Source organism: Hippopotamus amphibius, chromosome 10, assembly GCF_030028045.1.
Source record: "Hippopotamus amphibius kiboko isolate mHipAmp2 chromosome 10, mHipAmp2.hap2, whole genome shotgun sequence".
NCBI lineage: Eukaryota > Metazoa > Chordata > Mammalia > Artiodactyla > Hippopotamidae > Hippopotamus > Hippopotamus amphibius.
In genome coordinates, this window is record NC_080195.1 from 62,806,720 (window position 1) to 62,825,885 (window position 19,166).

The 19,166-nt window shown below is 41.3% G+C and overlaps 1 protein-coding gene across 3 annotated transcripts in view; it reads left to right on the plus strand.

The window, feature by feature from the left end:
* The first annotated feature begins 578 nt into the window (after positions 1–578).
* Positions 579–19,166, plus strand: part of CD47 (CD47 molecule) — a 52,563-nt gene continuing 33,975 nt past the window's right edge. For 2 of the 3 annotated variants that reach the window (XM_057696120.1, XM_057696121.1), the window contains exons 1-2: positions 691–908; positions 12,068–12,415. In XM_057696120.1, coding sequence (XP_057552103.1) covers positions 863–908; positions 12,068–12,415 — 394 coding nt within the window. In that variant the 5' untranslated portion in view covers positions 691–862. Of the gene's footprint in view, positions 909–12,067; positions 12,416–19,166 lie in introns of all 3 variants that reach the window. The other variant, XM_057696119.1, reaches the window with a different exon arrangement.

The window sequence follows — 19,166 nt, forward strand, 5'->3', positions numbered from 1 at the left end:
CACCAAAGCAGATGGGGGCAGTCTGCGAACCGAGCAAGCGCGGGAGCCGGCGAGGCGCGAGGGGAAGCTCCCTGCGGACCGGCGCCCGCCATCGGGCTGCCCTCGGCGTGGTGCCCCCGGGCTCGCCGCGGCGGGGGAGGCGCGGAGACGCCCCCACGCGGCGCGCGCTCCTGCGGCAGGCGGCCGAGCTTCGGGGCGGGGGGGGGCCGACGGGCAGAGGTAAGGGGCGCGGAGGCGTCGGGGTCCCAGCGCCGGGAGAGGCGGACGGTCAGGAGCCCGAGAGGGGCCGGGGCTCCGAGGTCTGGGTGAGCAGCGCCCGGGGTCGGCGGCTCCTGAAGCGTGAGGGTGGGGAGGACGCGCGGAGGGAGAACGGCGGGGCCCAGGGCGGTGCGGAAGGCAACAGGGAAATAGCAGACAGGCGCGGGAGAAACGAGGCCCCCGTGAGCGTGGGAACACACGCCCGGCCTCCCGTGGGGGGCGGGGACACGGACGAGGGGGCGGGGGCCGGGGGCGACTGGGCGGCGCCGGGAGGCCCGGCGTGCGCAACCGCCAGGGAGCGGGCGGGAGCAGGAACTCGAAGCCACGAGCCCTGAGGGCGCCGCGTCCACAGCCGCCGGGGCGGGGCGGGGCGGGGCGGGGCGGGGCGAGGCCGAGTGCGCGTGCGCGGCCCGCGAGGGCGGGGGAGCGGGAGCGGGAGTGGGGCGGCGGGAGCGCGCGTGCGCGCGGCGAGGCAGCCTGGGCAGTGGGTCCTGCCTGTGACGCGAGACGGCGGCGGCGGGTCCTCTCCGTAAAGGCGGCGGCGGCGCCTGCTCCGGACACCTGCGGCGGCGGCGGCGGCGGCGACCCCGCGGCGGGCGCGGAGATGTGGCTCCTGGTGGTGCTGTTGCTGCTGGGCTCGGCGCGCTGCGGTAGGTGGTCACTGGCTCTTGGCTCTGCGGCTCGCGGCTGGCCGCCCCCGCGGCCCCCCGCGGGTGTGTGGGCTGCGCCCCGGCTTGCCCGGCGGCTCCCTGGAGAGGGTGGCCGGGGCGCGGGACGCCTTGGCCCGGCACGCGCGGCGTGCGGACGTGGGAGGGCCCCGCGAGTCGGCGGCACCCCAGTCTTTTCCTCCTTTCCCTCCTCGTCCCCTTCCCCCTGGGTGAGAGCGGGACTCGTCTTCTCCGGTTCTCCACCTCCAGATGCACGCGCCGAGGAAGGCTCCACACCGCGCACTGCGCGCAAAAATTAGCTGTGAAGAGAAAGGGCGCGATCGCAGGCGCTGGGTTGGCAGCTGTTAGGGTCCCCCCCCTCCCTCCTCAGTGCATTTGGGGTTGAAGGAGGGAGAGTGGGAGGGCCCGAGCCTCTCACGATGCAAGTGCGCGTTTTGGCAAAGTCTGCAAGAAGGGGTTTCTCCTGTTTGCCCTCCCGCATGAACACAAGAGTTAAGGGGACGTAAAGGACACAAATAAGTTTCATCTCCAACCCAGCATTTAATCAGAAGATTCTTCTGGCTGCTCCCCCTCTCCCACCCCCGCAAATAAGCTTCCTGGATGGAAACTCTTTCTCGCTACCCCCACGCCCCATCAGCCACTTTCATACTGTCCAAATTGCACGTTCAAGTTTTCCTACTTTATTTAGGGGAACCGTTTTTAAAGTAATCCAGATTTCGCTTGAAGTATGAAGGCAGTAACCTCTAGTCCAAGCATATTTGCGGCGGGAGTGGGATTTGGTGTCTGTCGACGCCAAAGGCGTTTTGGCCCTCCAGCTGTGGGAATCCATTTCGCTTTTTCAAAACGTGCTTCGTCTGTAAAACCTGAGGAAGGAATAGGAATTGTCGTGGGTCTGTAGTGCCTGTCACCCTTCACATCTCTAGAGCCTTTTGTGAACTTTTTGTAAAATTCAGAATTGAGTTGGAGTGACAGTAACAAGCAGTTGTTACATTTAATTCTGGAATCCCACATTATAAATTAATTAGATTTTAAGCGCGTTACTGGCCTCACTGTGCCCTTCATAAAGGCGTGTGACTTCAAGCTATTTCCAAAATGCCTTTTAAGTCCCGGCTTAGCTCTTTCCTCACTCAGTGAAACCTCCTGGGATGTTGGAGCTGTGAATAATCAATCTCTGTTACCTAAAGGCTTGATATTAGGTAAGGTAGTGTTTCCTGTTAACATCCTTAATGGCTTATTGCCTGTTACGATCATTATAGCTCAGATAATACCGCTTTCAGAAACCAGTTGTGTGATCAGAAACCCTTATATTGAACCCGATTGTGAATTTGTAATAAAGTATTACTAATTCAGACCGTTGGTCTCAAGGCTCGTTTGAAGCACAGAAAGTGTAAATCATGTACTGTTTTAAAAACAGGGGTCCTATTTTCAAGTGGATTAGAAAGAACTGCTAGAATGGTACTTTTGAGGATAGAAATAGGCCTCCTTTAGTAATAGGTATGATCACGTATAAGTAGCACTCATTTACATACAATATTAATGTGCTCAAGTCCCTACAGAGTCTTAGAATTCAGAATTTATGGTGTTTTATTGTACTTAGTTAATAATAACCTGAAAAAAACCCAAAATTGAGGCATTATGCATTTGAGTTCTGTTAAGTGTTGAATATAAAACAGGAAGGGATAGTGTTGGTCATAAGATATAATGGATTTGTGTGTGTGTGTGTGTGTGTTTACCATGTAGTTTTAAAGGAACATGTATGAAGAGATGTTAACAGTCTCAGGACACAAGTAGTTATAAACCAGAGTATTTGGGAGACCAAGTTTAGATTCTAGAATGTGTAAGGAAGTAATGGATTTGTACGTTTATTTGTACTCAAGTTTGATTTTGCTTTCAGTTTCATTTATGGTTGTTGATCAAAGGCTTTTTCCTGGTAGCCACTACAGTTTCAGTAGATCTTTGTAGTGAAGGACATTGTCTAAAATGCCCATTCCTTCCAATTCCAGGCAAAATACAACACCCTGTATTGGTTTACAAGATGCAGAATGAATTACTATTCTCTTTTCCTCCCCCCTCCCCCATATGTCCAAGTATACATTGTTTAAAAGCACATCAGCAGTTTCAGTGGTATTCACTAACTGGTAAATAAAATGTTACTCAAATAATGACAGTGATATGAACTGTGTTTTCAGTAGTTGAATGATTTTTCTTTGTTCAAAGTGAGTTTTTAAAATCAAGGGTATACATGACTAAAAAAGCATTTTTATTGTCTAAGTGTAGCAGTAATTTGGCTGTCTAAAACAAAAATGCCTTCTTTTCTTTTGAAAAATATATTAGTTTTAACCATAATTTTCCATTTTAAGGAAGTAAATGCCTATTTAAAAGTACTTACTTCCAGGGCTGCCCAGCAGTCTAGAGGCAGTGTGCTAAAGCATTACACTAAACGCCTACCATTAAGAACGCTTGCTCATGCTGTCATCTGTATTTTGGCAGATGTTTTGTCTTTGCCACTGAGTTTTTAATGGGGATTTGAAAGGCCAGGTTCTAAAGATGAAAAATAGGTGATTTTCCCAAAATTGATAAATATTCTAAGTCCAAAATACATTATTAAAACTGCATTCCTTAATGTTAGTTCAATTCTAGCTACTATAGTCATTTTTTAATACATTTATGTTCTTTTCATGACATAATTTTCCTATAGCCATTTTGCCCATCTTTTAGGTTTTTGCTGTCATACCTTTTTATACAAGATAAAAATTTCTGTATTTTTCTATCTTGTGCTTCAGCCTAATATAATGTACTCCTGGGTTGTGATAAAGCAACTTTCACTTTGTGTACTAGTGCTGATATTTCTTCTTTGATAAAAGAATGAGAATGATAGTGTAGGATCAATTTTGCTGAACTCATTGTAGTACTAAAGGAAAAAAATGTAGAGCACCCAGGAAATTTGATTCTGATATACCCCGACTAAGACAATAGAACCTGGATTTTCCCTCTTTGTGGTTACATGGAGTTGCAACAGGAATTAGAAGCTACACCCTGCTCTGAATATTTTATCCCATCTCCATGGAGCAGTTGTATAAGACTCAGAATCTGCTCAATCCCAGGGTTTAAGATTTAGATTAGAAAAATAAGTGCATATTTGAATACATGTCACATATACAGGTTAAAAAGCAAGGCAAGGGATTTGGCAAGTGCAGGGTCTGTCAAAATTGCTTTTTCTGTTTCAAGCAAGTATCAGCCCATGTTATGCTCTAAGCTTTTTGCAGGGCCCTCTTGGACATACAGACAAATTTCAGGCTGTATGCCTTTTAATAACTTAAAGTGCAGCTTATAAAGAGAAGGAATTTTTTGTTTTTCTTTTACCTCAGTAGTACTTAATATATTTTAAGTGCTTGATAAAGCTGTAGTTCTGGATGTTACCGAGTTTAAATTGCCCTGGGCCTTATAATTCTAGGTTGACCACTTCTGTTGTTATGAGGCCACTTTAAAGCCCAGTGGGAGATTAGTTTGAGTCAGAACTAAACACACGTGGACACCTCTATTTTACCCCAGACTTTATTTGGTCTCTGGTGAGGAGAGCTCTGACCAAATCCTCCGTTTGACCCTAATTCTAACCCGATTCAGTTTGAGACTCCATTTCTTCATACCAGAGCCCAAGCCTGATGACAAAAATTTGTAGGATTCATTTCTAGCAAGTGTCTTTACTCACATGCTTTGCTTCATTTACCTTAGTGACTGCTGCGGCCTCTTACCCCAGTCCTGAACATCCATTCCAAGCAAATAATTAACTTCCTACTCTACTGCAAAAAATAGTGGTGTGTGGTATGGACTCTCTCAACTTCCCGCCCACCATTACTAAACTTGTCTGTAATATCTTAGGCAACGTTCATCTCATTCTCCTTCCCCCAGTGTCAGAAGTGTTCCTAATCACCCTTCCAAGGAAAGGACCCCCTGTCTACAGCTCTTTCACTTCCGCCATCTTGGAGACCTTCCCAGTCACCTTAATCCTTCAGTCTTGCACCTTAGATCTTTCCCTCTTCAGTGATTCCTTCATCTTAGCTTGCACACATGCTCAAGTTTTACCCCGTGTTAAAAACAAACAAGAACAACCAAAACAACCCTGGCCTCGTCCCTGCCTCCATGCTCTTTCCATTATTGCCTTCTTTCTCTGCTTTCTTATACTGCCGGATTTATTCACAGAGAATCACTGCCTCTTCTTTCTCCCCTCCCCTTCACTTCTCAGATGCAGTCTGACTGGAGTCCCTAGTCTGCTGACATTGCTGCAGATGAAGAAGCTAAGGATGAAATTTTAAATCTAGAGGCTGTTTTTACTCATCCTGCTTAGCATCTGTTTTGTGCATATTAAGACCCTTCCTTGTTGTCTCCAGTGGCTTTCTTTGCTGCCCCACCTACTTCTGTCACTTCCTTTTCTCATGTCCTTAGTTTGTTCCTCTTTAACTATTTGCTCCATAAATATTGGCATTCCCCAACAGTTTCTTCTCTGGTACCTGCTCCGTTTGCTTTGCAAGGACTCTCTGGGTGATCTTGTTATGCTCACAGTTTCGATTACCAGCTGTGTTCTTGGTAATTCCCAAGTCTTTGTAGCTCAGATCTTTCTTCTTAAATCCAGATTGACGTATCCTGGGATCTACTGGACATCTCCATTTCATTGTACCACAGGTACTTTTAATATTCAGCCTATTAAATATTGAAAGAATATTCACCCCGAAATCTCTTAAATCTCTTTTCTCTGTAGTTAGTCCACAGTCTAACTAGTTATACATATGATTTTAGTTAACAACTTTAATTCTCTCTTCTCCTTTACCTCCCACATCTGACTTACATTGACTTTACTTTTTTGTTTTTCACTGTAATTTTTGGCCTTCTCTTCAGTTGTCATTTTCCTGGATTATTGCAGTGATCTCTTAATGGGTCTCCTTTCCCACCTCCCTTCCTGCCCTCAATTCACGCTTCATACTGCTGTATTATTTTTTAAAATGTAAGTAAGTCTGAGTGGTTTACTATTGCTTATGTTATCAACTCCAGACTCCTCAGAATGACTTTCAAGGAAGCCTTTACATTATTTCTTAACCATCTTTTTCAGCCCTTTTTCCTAGAGCTCACCGGAGTAAACGTTGGCCTCCGGTTATACTCTTTCCTCATTTGTCTGTACTCATTATGTACTCTGCCTAGAAAGCCCTTTTCTATGACATTGGTACTCATCCTTCCAGAGCCAGTTCAAACACCACCTGCTAGGAAGGGCATTCTTAGACACATCAAGTGATTTTAAAGGAACTGTTCCATCCAGTCTGCAACTGACTTGATTTAGATTTTTCATTAAAATATGTAGCTTCACGATACTGTAATCAGGTCTATAGAAGTAAGAAACAGAGGAGGATTCTCTTGAAATATAGAAGAGTGAATCTTTCCTGATAAGATGTTTAGATTTTCCTTCCTTGGGATTCATACTTTAAATTTTTACATTCAGAAGGAATGTATTGAGTCCTACTTGCTGGACCCTGGGTTAGATCCATAGGATACCAAATGAAGACATTGTTGTTGTATTCCTATCTTTTGATGCTAATAGATCAGTAAAGTAAAACAGTAGTTACAAGAGTTGATAGTAAGTGCAGTGACGACACTTGAACAGGGGGCAATGGGAGCAATGAGGAGGGATGAATCCAGTTGAATAGTAGTCGTGAGGGGGACAGGATTGAACATCTCAGCTGTGCTTTCAGGAAGAACCAGAGTTAGTGAACTGTAGCCGCCATTTACTGAACATTCGCTGTGTATGGGAAAGGCACTGCAATAAGAACTCCATGTTGCGACTTCCCTGGCAGTCCAGTGGTTGAGACTTCGCCTTCCAATACAGGGGTTGCAGGTTCGATCCCTGGTCTGGGAGCTAAGATCCCACATGTCTTGGGACCAAAAAACCAAAAGATAAAACAGAAGCAATATTGAAACAAATTCAATAAAGACTTTAAAAGAAAAGAAAAGAACTCCACGTTCATTATCTCATCAAATCTTAACAAAATCTCTATGGGGTATACATTATCACTATTCACATTTTGTAGATGAGGAAACTGAGATATAGAAATTAAGTAACTAGCCTAAGGTTATACACCTTAGTTGAAGTGCTAAGTCTCCAGCCAAGGTCTGACTCCAAAGTATGTGCTCTTACCTGTACACCCAGTGAAAGGCACAGGCCTCCTTAGGCTGGGGAACGCTTGTGCATGTGGGAAAAGGCATGGAGATGAGAGTGTATCTGCATATCCATGGAATTTCAAGGTCATTATGATCCAAGCTTAGTTTAGAAATGAGAGAGTACAGGAAGTGGGGCTGGACAGCATTTTGAAGGACCTAGTTTGTATTCCATGCTAACACACTTAGAATTTAGCTTGAAGGGGGAGGGGGGTTGCTGTTAAAATATATTGGGCAAAAGAGTGCACATTTGCATTTGGAACAATTATTTTGGGAACTGTGGAAAATACATGGCTGGGATGGGGAAACATTGAGGCTGGAGATAGGGAGCTAGTTAGGTGGGTATGGCAATAGTTCAAGGCAGAAATGATGAATGTCTAATTCATACAACAGACATTGCATTTAGGAACTGTTAAATAGGTTGAGCCTACCAAGAATTCTCCATGGCTAAGGAGAAGGCAGAATCCAGCGCGATTCTTAGATCCAGGGCTGGTTGACTGGTAAATAATAGAAAATACTTTAGGAAGGTGAGTGTTTGGGATGGAGGTAGACAGAGGGTAAGGGATTTTTGGACGTGTTGACTCTGAAGTAACTGTAGTACATCTAGCAGGCGGTTGACTTTCAAAGGTCTGCAGTTAAGGAAAAAGGTGGGGCTTAGTTAAATAAAATGTGTGGGTAGTTAAAACCTGGAGTAAGGGAGAATACTGGGGCAGGGAGGGGGAGGGGGCAGTGCTGGATAGGAAGTTCTTAGGAACCTAGTATTTACTGTGAGTCAGGGAATAGATTTCAGTAAAGAAAGAATGCTGCAGTGAGGTGGAGAGAGCTCTAGGAAGAAACCCAGAGATATAGAAGCTGAGATAAGAGCAAGAAGGAGCTGCCCACTGGCTCAGGAACTGTAGAGGAGTCAAGATAGAGTGAACCGCGTGCATTCAGTTTTCACAGGGGGTGATTGGTGACTTCGGCAAGAGCTGTTGTAGTGAAGAAGGCACGGTGGAGGCCAGGTGGCAGAGATTTTAGAAGTGAGTGAGGTGAAGAAATGCATTTAGGTTATCTTTATAGGATGCTAGGAGAGAGAGACAAGTACAAGGGATTTTTTTTTTCCAGTTGGCTAACATTCATGCAATTAAAAAAATTTTTTTAAACCTATTGTAAATGAACTTGGGGGATGTTGGAGGATGATAATCAACTAGGGAAAGTCCTTGAGGAGATTAATGAGTGGAGGCAGAAATGGAAACTAGCTCTTAGGTGAAGGAGTTCATTTCTGAAGAGGAGGAAGTGAGCGGAAGAGAGGTGTGGATAGTTGGGGTAGCAGGACAGTTTATAGGTGGAAGTATTAGAAGCTTCTGGTTTCTTATCTGGAGGACTCAACTTGAAATAAGAAATAGGAGGAGAGGGCTCCTTTGGAGAGTATAGGGATAAGCGCTTGCAAAAGGAGAGTGATTTCAGAGTTGTTATGAAGGAGAGAAATTTTACATGGAACATGCGAAAAGATAGAAGATTGAAGGCCAAAAAGGGCAGGGTCTATGACAGTCTTCTGTTGTTCCCGTAGCAGCAACAAACATTTTCTTAGAAACCTGTGAGACTGATTCCTCTCCTGCCCATCCATAGCACTTTGTTCATACAGGTCATGCAGGAAGGACAGCACTTATGACTTCGGGTTATAAAATGTATGTATCAGTCCCCCAAGTGAGAATTATAAGCGTCTTAAAGGTAATCCCTACACTTTTTTTCATTGTTGTATCCCCACATCCTGTCACAGTGTTTCAGATCAGGTAATTCTCAATAAACATTTGTTGCATGTTAGCATTTCTGAGCTAGATCTGTGTGCTGTATCATGTATTAAGCCTTCTCTGCAAGTGTATAGTAGATGTTTTCAGGACTGTAGTATGAGATGGTGTGAGTGGGTGGTCTGTATTCATAGAGGTTGTCGGGTCCAATATTTTTGGCATTTGATGTAAGTGAATTTTCCCATTTCATTTGTTAATTTATCTGTAACGCTGGTGCCACTGATGGTTGTACTTACCAATTGCTGTCTGATTGAGACTGCTGTAGGCATTTCTTGATTATTCAGAATTTACTTATTCATGACAATGATCTATACGATCCTTTATTTGCTCTGTGTATTTTAGATCCTTTCTTCGCTTTGCTGTTTCATCATAAGGCAGTAGGCAACATAGAGAAAAACCAAATCAGATAATCTGACTGCTTAATAGCTTTTTAACAAATGTTTATAGAGGATGAAGTTGTAGTTAACAGCTGATGGAGCAACGTTTTTGGACTGCACTGATTAATTATTAGTGCAAGGGTTATTCAAATTATAGTTTATGCAGGTCAATTTCACTTTGAATTTTATTGACAGAATTTATTCTACTGAAATTGCTTCAGCTATAAAAATGTTTGTGTTACTATTACAACAAATAATGCAGTGTAATCAGTGCTTTCTATATTCTTTAGAAATCATTTTCTAAATATAAGTTATGAAATCATGGAGTGCTTACTGACTTCTTTCTCACCTAGAGGCTTCTAAAAAAAGTTCGCTGGGATAACTTAGCTCTTCACTTGTATCTTTTATTAAAGGATAATTTTAAGAAGGTAAAATCTTGACTGAAACAAATATAAAATGAATGTGTCAAAGTTTTTATTTTGCGCATTAGTAAGCAAACCAGCAACATGGTACAACCATCTTGGTTTTAGGAGAATTGGAAGAACAGACATATAGGCAATAGACAGAGTACATATAGGCAGTCAGGAATGGTGAAATGAGTTTGTGAAAAGGTGCAAAATTGGTCAGTGTCCTCGGGGCAATAAGATGTAATTAATTAATTAATTAATTATTGCCTGTGGCGCAGCATGTGTGATCTCTGTTCCCCAACCAGGGATGGAAGCTGTGCCCCCTGCAGTGGACGTACAGAGTCTTTACCACTAGACTGCTCGGGAAGGCCCTAAAATATAGTTTATAAACTGCTTCTTCCACCAGGTGGAAGTTGGTTGCAGAACAAGGTTTATTTGTATCTCTGTGGATAGGAATCATGTGCATTGTCCACCAGTTTTCTACAACTTACAAAACTGTGAAAAGAGCCCAGTCTTAGCAAAAGGCACAGGCGCCTATAGAATCAGATATTCAAAGGATCTGTCAGACAGTGCCCAGCACTCCATTGAAAGGACTCTCAGTAATCTTTCTGTCCACGTCAAAATCATTGACCATGTTTTCTGACACTTTCCTCCCTTTCTGATTCCAACATCGTAGTCGCTTTCTTCTCTCCTTATACACTATATAATCCCCCAGTGCTTATTTCTCGGGGGAAATAATTCACAACCCCAGGGTTTTGAAGAATGCAGTTGGAAGTCCAGGTTTCGACTGGGGCTTCCTGATATGTGGATGGCTAGAAATGTAGAGAACTGGGGAGGGGTGAGCTGTAGATGCCCACAGGGTTGATTCAGAGGGCAGATTCCCAGAAATGTAACAATTCAGACCTGCCAGTCAGAGAAGGTTCGGAACATTACATTAAAATGCTGTAGTGCCTAGTTTTTATAATGTCACCCCACAGATTTATAGCACAGTATTGTTTAGAGAGCACTTGCCAATATTATTTTCTCTTTTGATGCTGACCGAAATTCTGTGAAGCAGCCCGGTGTTCATTTTTGATCTCCTTACTTACAGAGAGTAAACCAAGACATAGAAAACTTAAGTGAATTGCTTAAGGTTGCATACTGAAAAGTGACAAAGATGCGATTTGTTCTCAGGCTTCCTGAACATTGTTCAGTTATATTCCACTCCACATCCTAGCATTCAGTGCAGTGGGCGTTTATCGATTAGTAGTTATTTTCCTGGAGTAATGACATCCTCTGCCCCTGATGAAGGAACAAATTTTGACGATTAAACGTGAGGTTTTATTTATATTTGTTAGTGCTCTTTTTGAGGGAAGCACCAACTACTTAGGTGAAAGAGTCATTAAATGGCTGAAGAATATGGAAGACAGCTACAACTTCTCCACATTTTCGCACATTCTAGATGAAAGAAGATGCATTTCTCAATCCCTCTTTTATAAGGCAACAACCAGTAATTTATCCTATTGAAAAGAGTGGATCGAATATATACTACTTCTTAGCAGTATCTGCTCTTGGTTTCAACTTGCATCTTAGCTTTATTTTGGGTAGTATATTGTTTCTAGAAGGAAGGGATACCTGTAATATACATTTGGAAGTTGTTCCTTAGTTTCAGTGAAATGTGGGAGTGGGAAAATGCCATTCAACTGTATATAATCCTTTATTATACTTGCATACAAAATGTCTGTTGCTGTCTGTTTTGCAATGGGAAAATAGCCATAGAGAATGGTTTTTTCTCCTTAGCATTCTAAGACTTTCCATCCTAGTGGGAAGATGTGATGTGATTCATGTGATTTACTTTTTATTTTTAAGTAGAGTAGAGCCTGCCACCTTTTTTTGGAAATGTAACATAGGGATAGAGATAAACTTCGTATCAGTGTAGCAAGTTCTATTTGGAGGACGTGTATAGAAGTTGACACTGAATATAATATTTGGTTTTATTTTCTGTTTAAAATTTTCTCATAAGACAGCATTTTTCTACATATATCAGAAGACAGTAATGATTACTTCAGAGCTTCAAAAGCCAAACACTACACCTGCATGTTCTAAAACAGTTGCTGAATTTATTCCCAAGATGCATGAGAATGTATATTTTGTTTTACTGGGAATGAATAAGGAAGAGGTACGATGTTGTTTATCAGCGGTGCTCAATTAATATTAAAATACTTGGTTTCTTCTTCTCACCTTGCCCATCTTCTCTTCTCTGTAGCTGCTTGCTTACTTAAGTGAACAATAGAAACATTTCTTTTTATCTTAAGGATTTGTAACATACCTGAGATCTCATAGTATAGAATTCTGTAATGAAATGAAACAATTTTATTTCTCTTTTCCAGGTTCAGCTCAGCTGATATTTAATGCAACCAAATCTGTAGAATACACCACTTGCAATCAAACTGTTGTCATCCCATGTTTTGTTAGTAACGTGGAGGCGAGGAACATTGCTGAATTGTATGTCAAGTGGAAACTTAAAGGAAAAGACATTTTCATCTTTGATGGAGGTCAGGGAATGGCTAAGCCCACTCCTGAATTTAGTAGCGCAAGAATCTCAGAATCAGAATTACTAAAAGGCGATGCCTCTTTGATGATGAATAAGAATGATGCCATCCCAGGAAACTACACTTGTGAAGTAACAGAATTAAGCAGAGAAGGCGAAACCATCATAGAACTAAAGTATCGTGTTGGTAAGACTTTTATAAAGTTTCCCTTTTATTTCTCCTGCAGCAACATGATCCTGTTAGAAAGGGGGGTAAAATGGGGAACTCCTTTGAATCAAAAAGCAAACTGTTAATAATAAATGTCACTGGAATGTTTAGCAGCTTTAAGATCATGAGTTTTATCTTATTTGCCCTTCTGCTTTTCACAATAAATCTCCTTTGTTGTTTATTAATTTGTACATCATGTGGTTCTCAAACTTTTGTTCTGAGGACTGTTATATTGAAGTGAGCAGTCTGGGGTCATCTACTCTGCATTTCTGTTTGCTACCATCAAAAGTACTTTCTTTCCTGTGATTAATTCTCAAGGCTTTTTCCAATTATTTCACCTTTTTTTTAAACCTTACACTTTGATCAAGAGTTGACAAGTCCTAGATAGCCATGCTTCCTCTGGAAAGAACAGATTAAGTGGAGAATCAGAATATTAAAATCAGGTTATCATAGATGATTCCTTGAGGTTTCCTGTGCTTAGCCTTGCTTTGGTATTTTTTTCCTTGGCCAAGATGTGGGAGAGCTAGGCATCCAATTTAATTTGTTTAAATTCAGCCTTGATTATAGCACCATGAATTCTGCCCTTTCTTCACCAGCTTGAGTTGGTGAGTTGCATAAACCGGTAAAGTTAGCTGAAGTTAAAAAGTCTCCTTTCTATTCTATTCCTTGCTGTGCCAGCTGAGTTCTTCAACCACACAGAAGTACATTTCAGCTTCCCATTTTGAAAGGTGTATTTAGAGTCACTAGAAATATTACTGATCTCAGGATTAGACCATACTTTGAGAACTTCTGCTTTCAGTTGGATCAGATCATGTCAGTTGGATCTACTATTTGCCTCTGTTCTTCTTGCATTTACTGTTATTAAATGTCTGTTACCACACTGGGAATGGGGTGCTTAGCTTGATAGAATATTTTGGCATTGCTTAGGATTAGGGATCAGCAGACCTAAGTTATATGCCCTATTCTGCAACTTAACTGTTCACCTTTATGATATTGAGAAGTAAATTCGCCAAGTCAAGTTACCTCTTCTCTAAAAAAGGGGATGAAAATAGATACCTGCTTTTATGTATTCTGCAGTCTAATGAGCACCAAATGAGATCCCTTGTGTACAAGTGCTTTGTGAACCAAAGTGCCTTGCAGATGTATATTGTGCTCTTGGGGGTGTTTGTTTTATAAAGGAAGGTATCAAGTTCCTAAAGCTGGCCTGGGGTGTTGTGAGAGGGATTTTTGCTCCCCACGGAAAGGGCAGGAGATGGCTTAGAGTAGGCTAGCAGAATCTGGAAAGCTTTTCTGCTTAGAAATCTCTCTTACATTGTAACTTTTATTAATTTGATATTCATTTAGGATGAAGAGCTTTTTTTCTTTATTTTAAAGTATACCTTTCAGCAGGGGTCTACTCTGGAATTGGATAATCTAATATCTAGTTGAAATTTTTCTGAAGGAATGTAGTTTCATTGGAATGTAAAAACAAGACGTAGGGACTAGTAGTTTCAGGGTCACTGAGAAGTAAACTCGAGATATGAGACTTGAAAGGCCAGAATATGGAATGAAGATGGATGGGAAAGGGGTACCAACACCTGAGATGAAGAGAAAGTTTATAATTTTGTGTGTGATTGTTTCATCTTTATTTGTTTTCAAAGTACCCTGTAAAAATATGAATTGTGTTTACTTTGGGACCATTCAAATGAGGAGGTATTGTTTCATTGTAGAGAATGTAGAAAATTCTATCAGAGGTCTCAGACATTTGGCTTTGCACCCATTTTTATTTTTTGAAATAATTATAGGTTCACAGGAAGTTGCAAAGATGGAACAGAGGGGTGCTGGGGGTGCTGTGTACTCTTCACTCAGTTGCCCCTAATGGTTACATCATATGTAACTATAATAAAGTATCAAACCCAGGAAGTTGACAGTGGTCAATGTATGTATATTTCTTTGTCATTTTATGATGTGTATATTTGTGTACCTGCCACCACCATCAGGATATAGAACTATTTAGTTAGCACAGAGCACTCCCTCATGCTAACCTGTCAAGCACTAATTTGTTATCCATGTCTATACTTTTGTTATTTCAACAGTGTTACATAAATGGAATCATACAGTATATAATCATTTGAGATTGGCTTTTGTCACTCAGCACAGTACCTCGAGATCTATCCAAGTTGTTGCCTGTATCAATAATTTGTTCTCTTTCTCTGTCTTTTTTGGCTAATATTCCATGGTATGGGTATGTCACAGCTTGTTTAACTGTTCACCTATTGTAGGACATTTTGGGTGTTTCTAGTTTTTGGCTGTTAGAAATGGAGCTGCTGTGAACTATCACGTAGAGATTTTTGGGTGGACACAGTCTTCATTTCCCTGAATAAATGCCCAGAAGTACAATTACTTGGTTGTATGCAAGTATATGCTTAGTTTTTAAAGAAACTGCCAAACTGTTTTCCAGTGTGGTTGTTCCATTTTACATTCCCATCAGCAACATTGGTTTCCTTCACATCCTTGCCAGCATCTGCTCTTGTTATGTCATGATTTTGCACCCATGTTTTACGGGGGAAAAAAACAAACAAAAAACCCTTCTCTCTGCACAAAAAGTTAGTTGGGGCAGGACTCTTATAGTGGAATACAAATATATTGTGATAATGAGACTTACCTATCATGTAGACTTTGGGGATTTAGGCAATAGAAACCATTTTTACAGTGCAGTACTTTTTCACAAATACAGGCATAAATGAGGAATAGAAATTGCGTAATAGAGAATTCTGCTTACTAGAATGTGAACTAAGGGCGGCCATTCTTTTTGCCCTTTTTTTTGATCACAGTATTTTAGAAATACTATCTATGAGATATATATACCTCTTTATGCGATTTTATATACCTCTGGTGCCTATGTATAGTATAGTACCATGGACAGAGCACAGGACTGGAATTTAGAAAGCTTTTTCTATACGTTATCATTTTCTAGTTTAAGAAAATTTGGATAAGAAACTCAACCTATCTGGCCCTCTGTTTTTTGTCTGTCAAATGGGAATACCATTTCCATCACAGGCTTGTTCAAAATATATTGCTTACTTAACAAAGATTTATTGAGCACCTACTGTGAGCTGGGCACTATTATTAGGGCACGTGCCAGATAGTTTATGTGTGTTGTGTCCTGAACTCAAGAACTCTAGGAGATAGATATAGGTCTTAACCATTTAACAGATGAAGAGGCAAGAGAGATTTAGGGTGCTTGTTCAAGACCAGAGTCATAGCCAGGATTTTAACCTAGATCTGTCTGTCTTTAAAACCAGTATGTTTACCACCACTGTATGTGGTTTCTGTGAAAATACCTTGTAAACAACCAAATTACTAAATGTAAACAATAAGAGTTATAAAATGTGTTATTAATATTTATGTTTATTGTATTAATGATACAAAAACTTAGAGGCTTAAAATTTTACCTTTTTTTGAGTAAGCTATTAGGGTTTTGTTTTAAAAGGTCTGTTCAGGTTTAGCAAAGTTGCCATTTCCGTTTTTATCAGCATGAGATACATTATGTTCATAATGTTGACGTGATGGCCTTTTGAGTTGCTTGTGTTAGTTTTCTAGTGCATGTACAAACAACCACAAATGTAGCAGCTTTAAACAGCACCCATTTTGTAGATCACAGTTCTGGTCATGGTATGACTGGGTTCTCCATTCAGTCTTACAAGGCTAAAATCAAGGTTTTAGCAGGCTGTGTTCCCATCAGGAGCTCAGGGTCTTGTTCCAAGCACACATAGTTGTGGCAGAATTCAATTCCTTGTGATTATAGGACTGAGGTCCCTGTTTCTTTGCTGGATGTCTGATGGGGGCTTCTCTTAGTTCCTAGAGCTTGCTCCTATTCCTTGCCACACTGCCTCTTCCCTATTTAAAGCCAGCTAAGCAGACTCTTCTTCTTGTTGAATCCCTGCCACATGTTGAATTTCTTTTGCTAGAACAATCCCAAACCCTTTTAAGGTCTTTTTAGGTCTACCCCCCTCCGTCAAGAATAATCACTCTTTTTCAAAGTCAACCAATTGGGGACCTTAATTACATTCAGCAAAATCCCTTTTACCATATGAAACAACATAATCATGGGAATGAAATCTGTCATAGTCACAGTCCCATCCTTACCTCAAGGGGAGGAAATTAAAAAAGGCTGCTTGCAGGGGGTGGGATTTGGGGGGGCCACCTTAGAATTCTGGCTTTGCTTAAATAACTGGGGACTATATCCTAGGCAAGTCGATAAATTAAAAAAAAAATCACAGTCCTAAAGCAGCATGTAAAAATGTGGTTTGAATTTTAGTGCCAGAAATTTTATTGTGATCCTTTTTTGTGGAAACTTGTTCTCTGTGCAGAAGTGTACCTTGTATCTGTTTGAAGGAAAGGCACACTTAATTGATTAGAGTTATTTCTTGGCTCTTTCAGGTTGTCCCATTTTGTACACAACGATAAGAGGAATGAAGTCCTGGGTTTTTATAATATTTAGACTTGGAAGCAAAATTTAAACACTTACGCATAGACCACATCCTCTTAGTATCATTTCTTTGCCTTAAGTTTATTTTCCTGCGATCCACTCTACCTGACCAGGAATTGGAGAATAATAGGCATAGTTGTCAGACGTAGCATGGGTGGAATAAGAGTGTGGATAACCTTGGATCATCTTTCTTAATCCTGGGGTGGAAAAATAATGTTGTTTTTAGTCCATTTTAAGCTTAATTAATTTTCTTAGTGCTATAGAAACTCAGAACTGAAAGGGACCTTAGAGAAGTATTTTGTCTCCCTCACCCCTTGGGAAATAAAGAGTCATCTGACAGTACTATTTACCATAACAAATCAGTAGCTTAATAGGAATATACGTAGTTTTATATAAAACATTGGGTTTTTCCATAGCATCTCATTTGATACTCAGATATCCAATTCAGTGATCCTCAAATTTTTCCCACCTTAACAAATTAGAGGTAAAGTGTTCATGTCAGTGAGAGAAGATAAATTACAGCAGGGAGCTACAGCAGTGATTTTAAACAGAGAATCATGGCCTGCCCCCCCCTCCCCACACGTGTGAGTGATTATTGGAATAGAAGCTGAAAGGGGAGAGTATGTGATGTTTGGATAAACCCCAGGTAATTTTGATAAGCTCCAGTTAAGAATCACTTAGACAATTATATTTTTGGTTCTATAATCCCACCCTCTGTCTTTGAAATGGCTCTTATTATTTTTGCATAGAGGTGTAGAGCCAGCTATGAGTCATCTAGTCTACCTCCCTATCTAATTCCTGAATTACTTCTGTCACACCCCAGGTAGTTGGTCATTCAGACTTTTTACGTGAGCACTTGACATAATGAGACTGTTACTTTCCAGAGGATTTTAGTCTGTTATCAGGCAGTTGCAGTTATTCCTGAAGTCAAGCTAAAACTTGCAGCCCTGCAGTTTCTCACTCAGTAGGAGGGCTGTGGTATTTCTCTTCCAAGTTTATTTTTGTCTAAGGTAAAAATCCCCAGTTCCTTTAACCATTGCTTGTGGTTTCAGCATCCCTATCCTAGTCACTTTCCTTTGGAACAGTTCCCTATTATGTCTTTAAATTTGATAAGTAAACTGAACTCAGGACTGCATTTGTGGGCCATGTCCTACCTTCCTGCTACTACCCGATTGCTGATTAACTCTGATAGGTCCTGCTTCTCTTTAATCCATTCCCTTCGTGGCTGCCAAAGAAGATTTTAAATAAATCTGGTCACTTTTCTTCCCTATTTTAAGCTTTCTGATTACTTGTCATTGCTTGTGGAATAAAATCCAAACTTTCTTAACAAATTGAGAAGACCCAACATGATCTTAACCCTCGCAAACTCTTTCCACCTCATCTTGTATCATTAAATTCTAGTCACACTGGCCATCGTTCAGTTGCTCAAACTTGCTGTTCCTTTGGTGTATCTTCTCCCCTGTCCTCATGTGGCAGGCTCATTCCAGTCCAAGGCTCAGAGCCAGTTCCTCTCCCCAGAGGCCTTACTACCCATAAGAGTCTGTTCTTCAACCCCTCCCCACCCAAGCCCCATGGCCCCACTTGGCTTGTTCACTGCTAGATCTCAGATACCTAGAAGAGTACCCTACCCATGGTGGGCTTTTAATAAATGTTTGTGTGATAAGTGGAAAATAAGTGGTCAGACCAGGTCAAACACACTTCTTATTTTCACTGAGAGATTTCTCTTAATATGTGCTAAGACTTGAAGATTGTTTTGTTGTATAAGTGGGAAGGCCAGTGAAAGAACATTTCTTCGTCAGCCCATCTTGAATAGGAAATCAGATACTGGCTATATCTTGAAGGACCAGAAGTGAGGTGTGAGAGAAACCAAGGAGTCAAGGATGACTCCAAGGTTTTTAGCTTGAGCAGCTGGAGAAATGGGGTCACCACTACTGAAATGGGGAAAACCAAGAGGGTAGGTTTGGTGAAGGAGTAGGGAGAGGAGTGTCAGAAGTCAGTTTGGGACCTGAAAATTTAAGATACTTAAGACCCTTAATTCTCTAGGCTTCAGTTTCCTCAGTGAGGAGGAGGGATTAATTAATCCTCATGTAATGATTGTGAGGATTTGAGGAGTTAATGTACAGAGCTCAAAAAAAATAAAATAATAAAGCAAGTAGAGAAAAATAAGTTAAGAATAGTCATTAGATCATAGAGCTCTTACCAAATCCTTTGGGCATTAGACATGAAAACCTAAGGATGATTCATGAAAGTTTTTCCCGG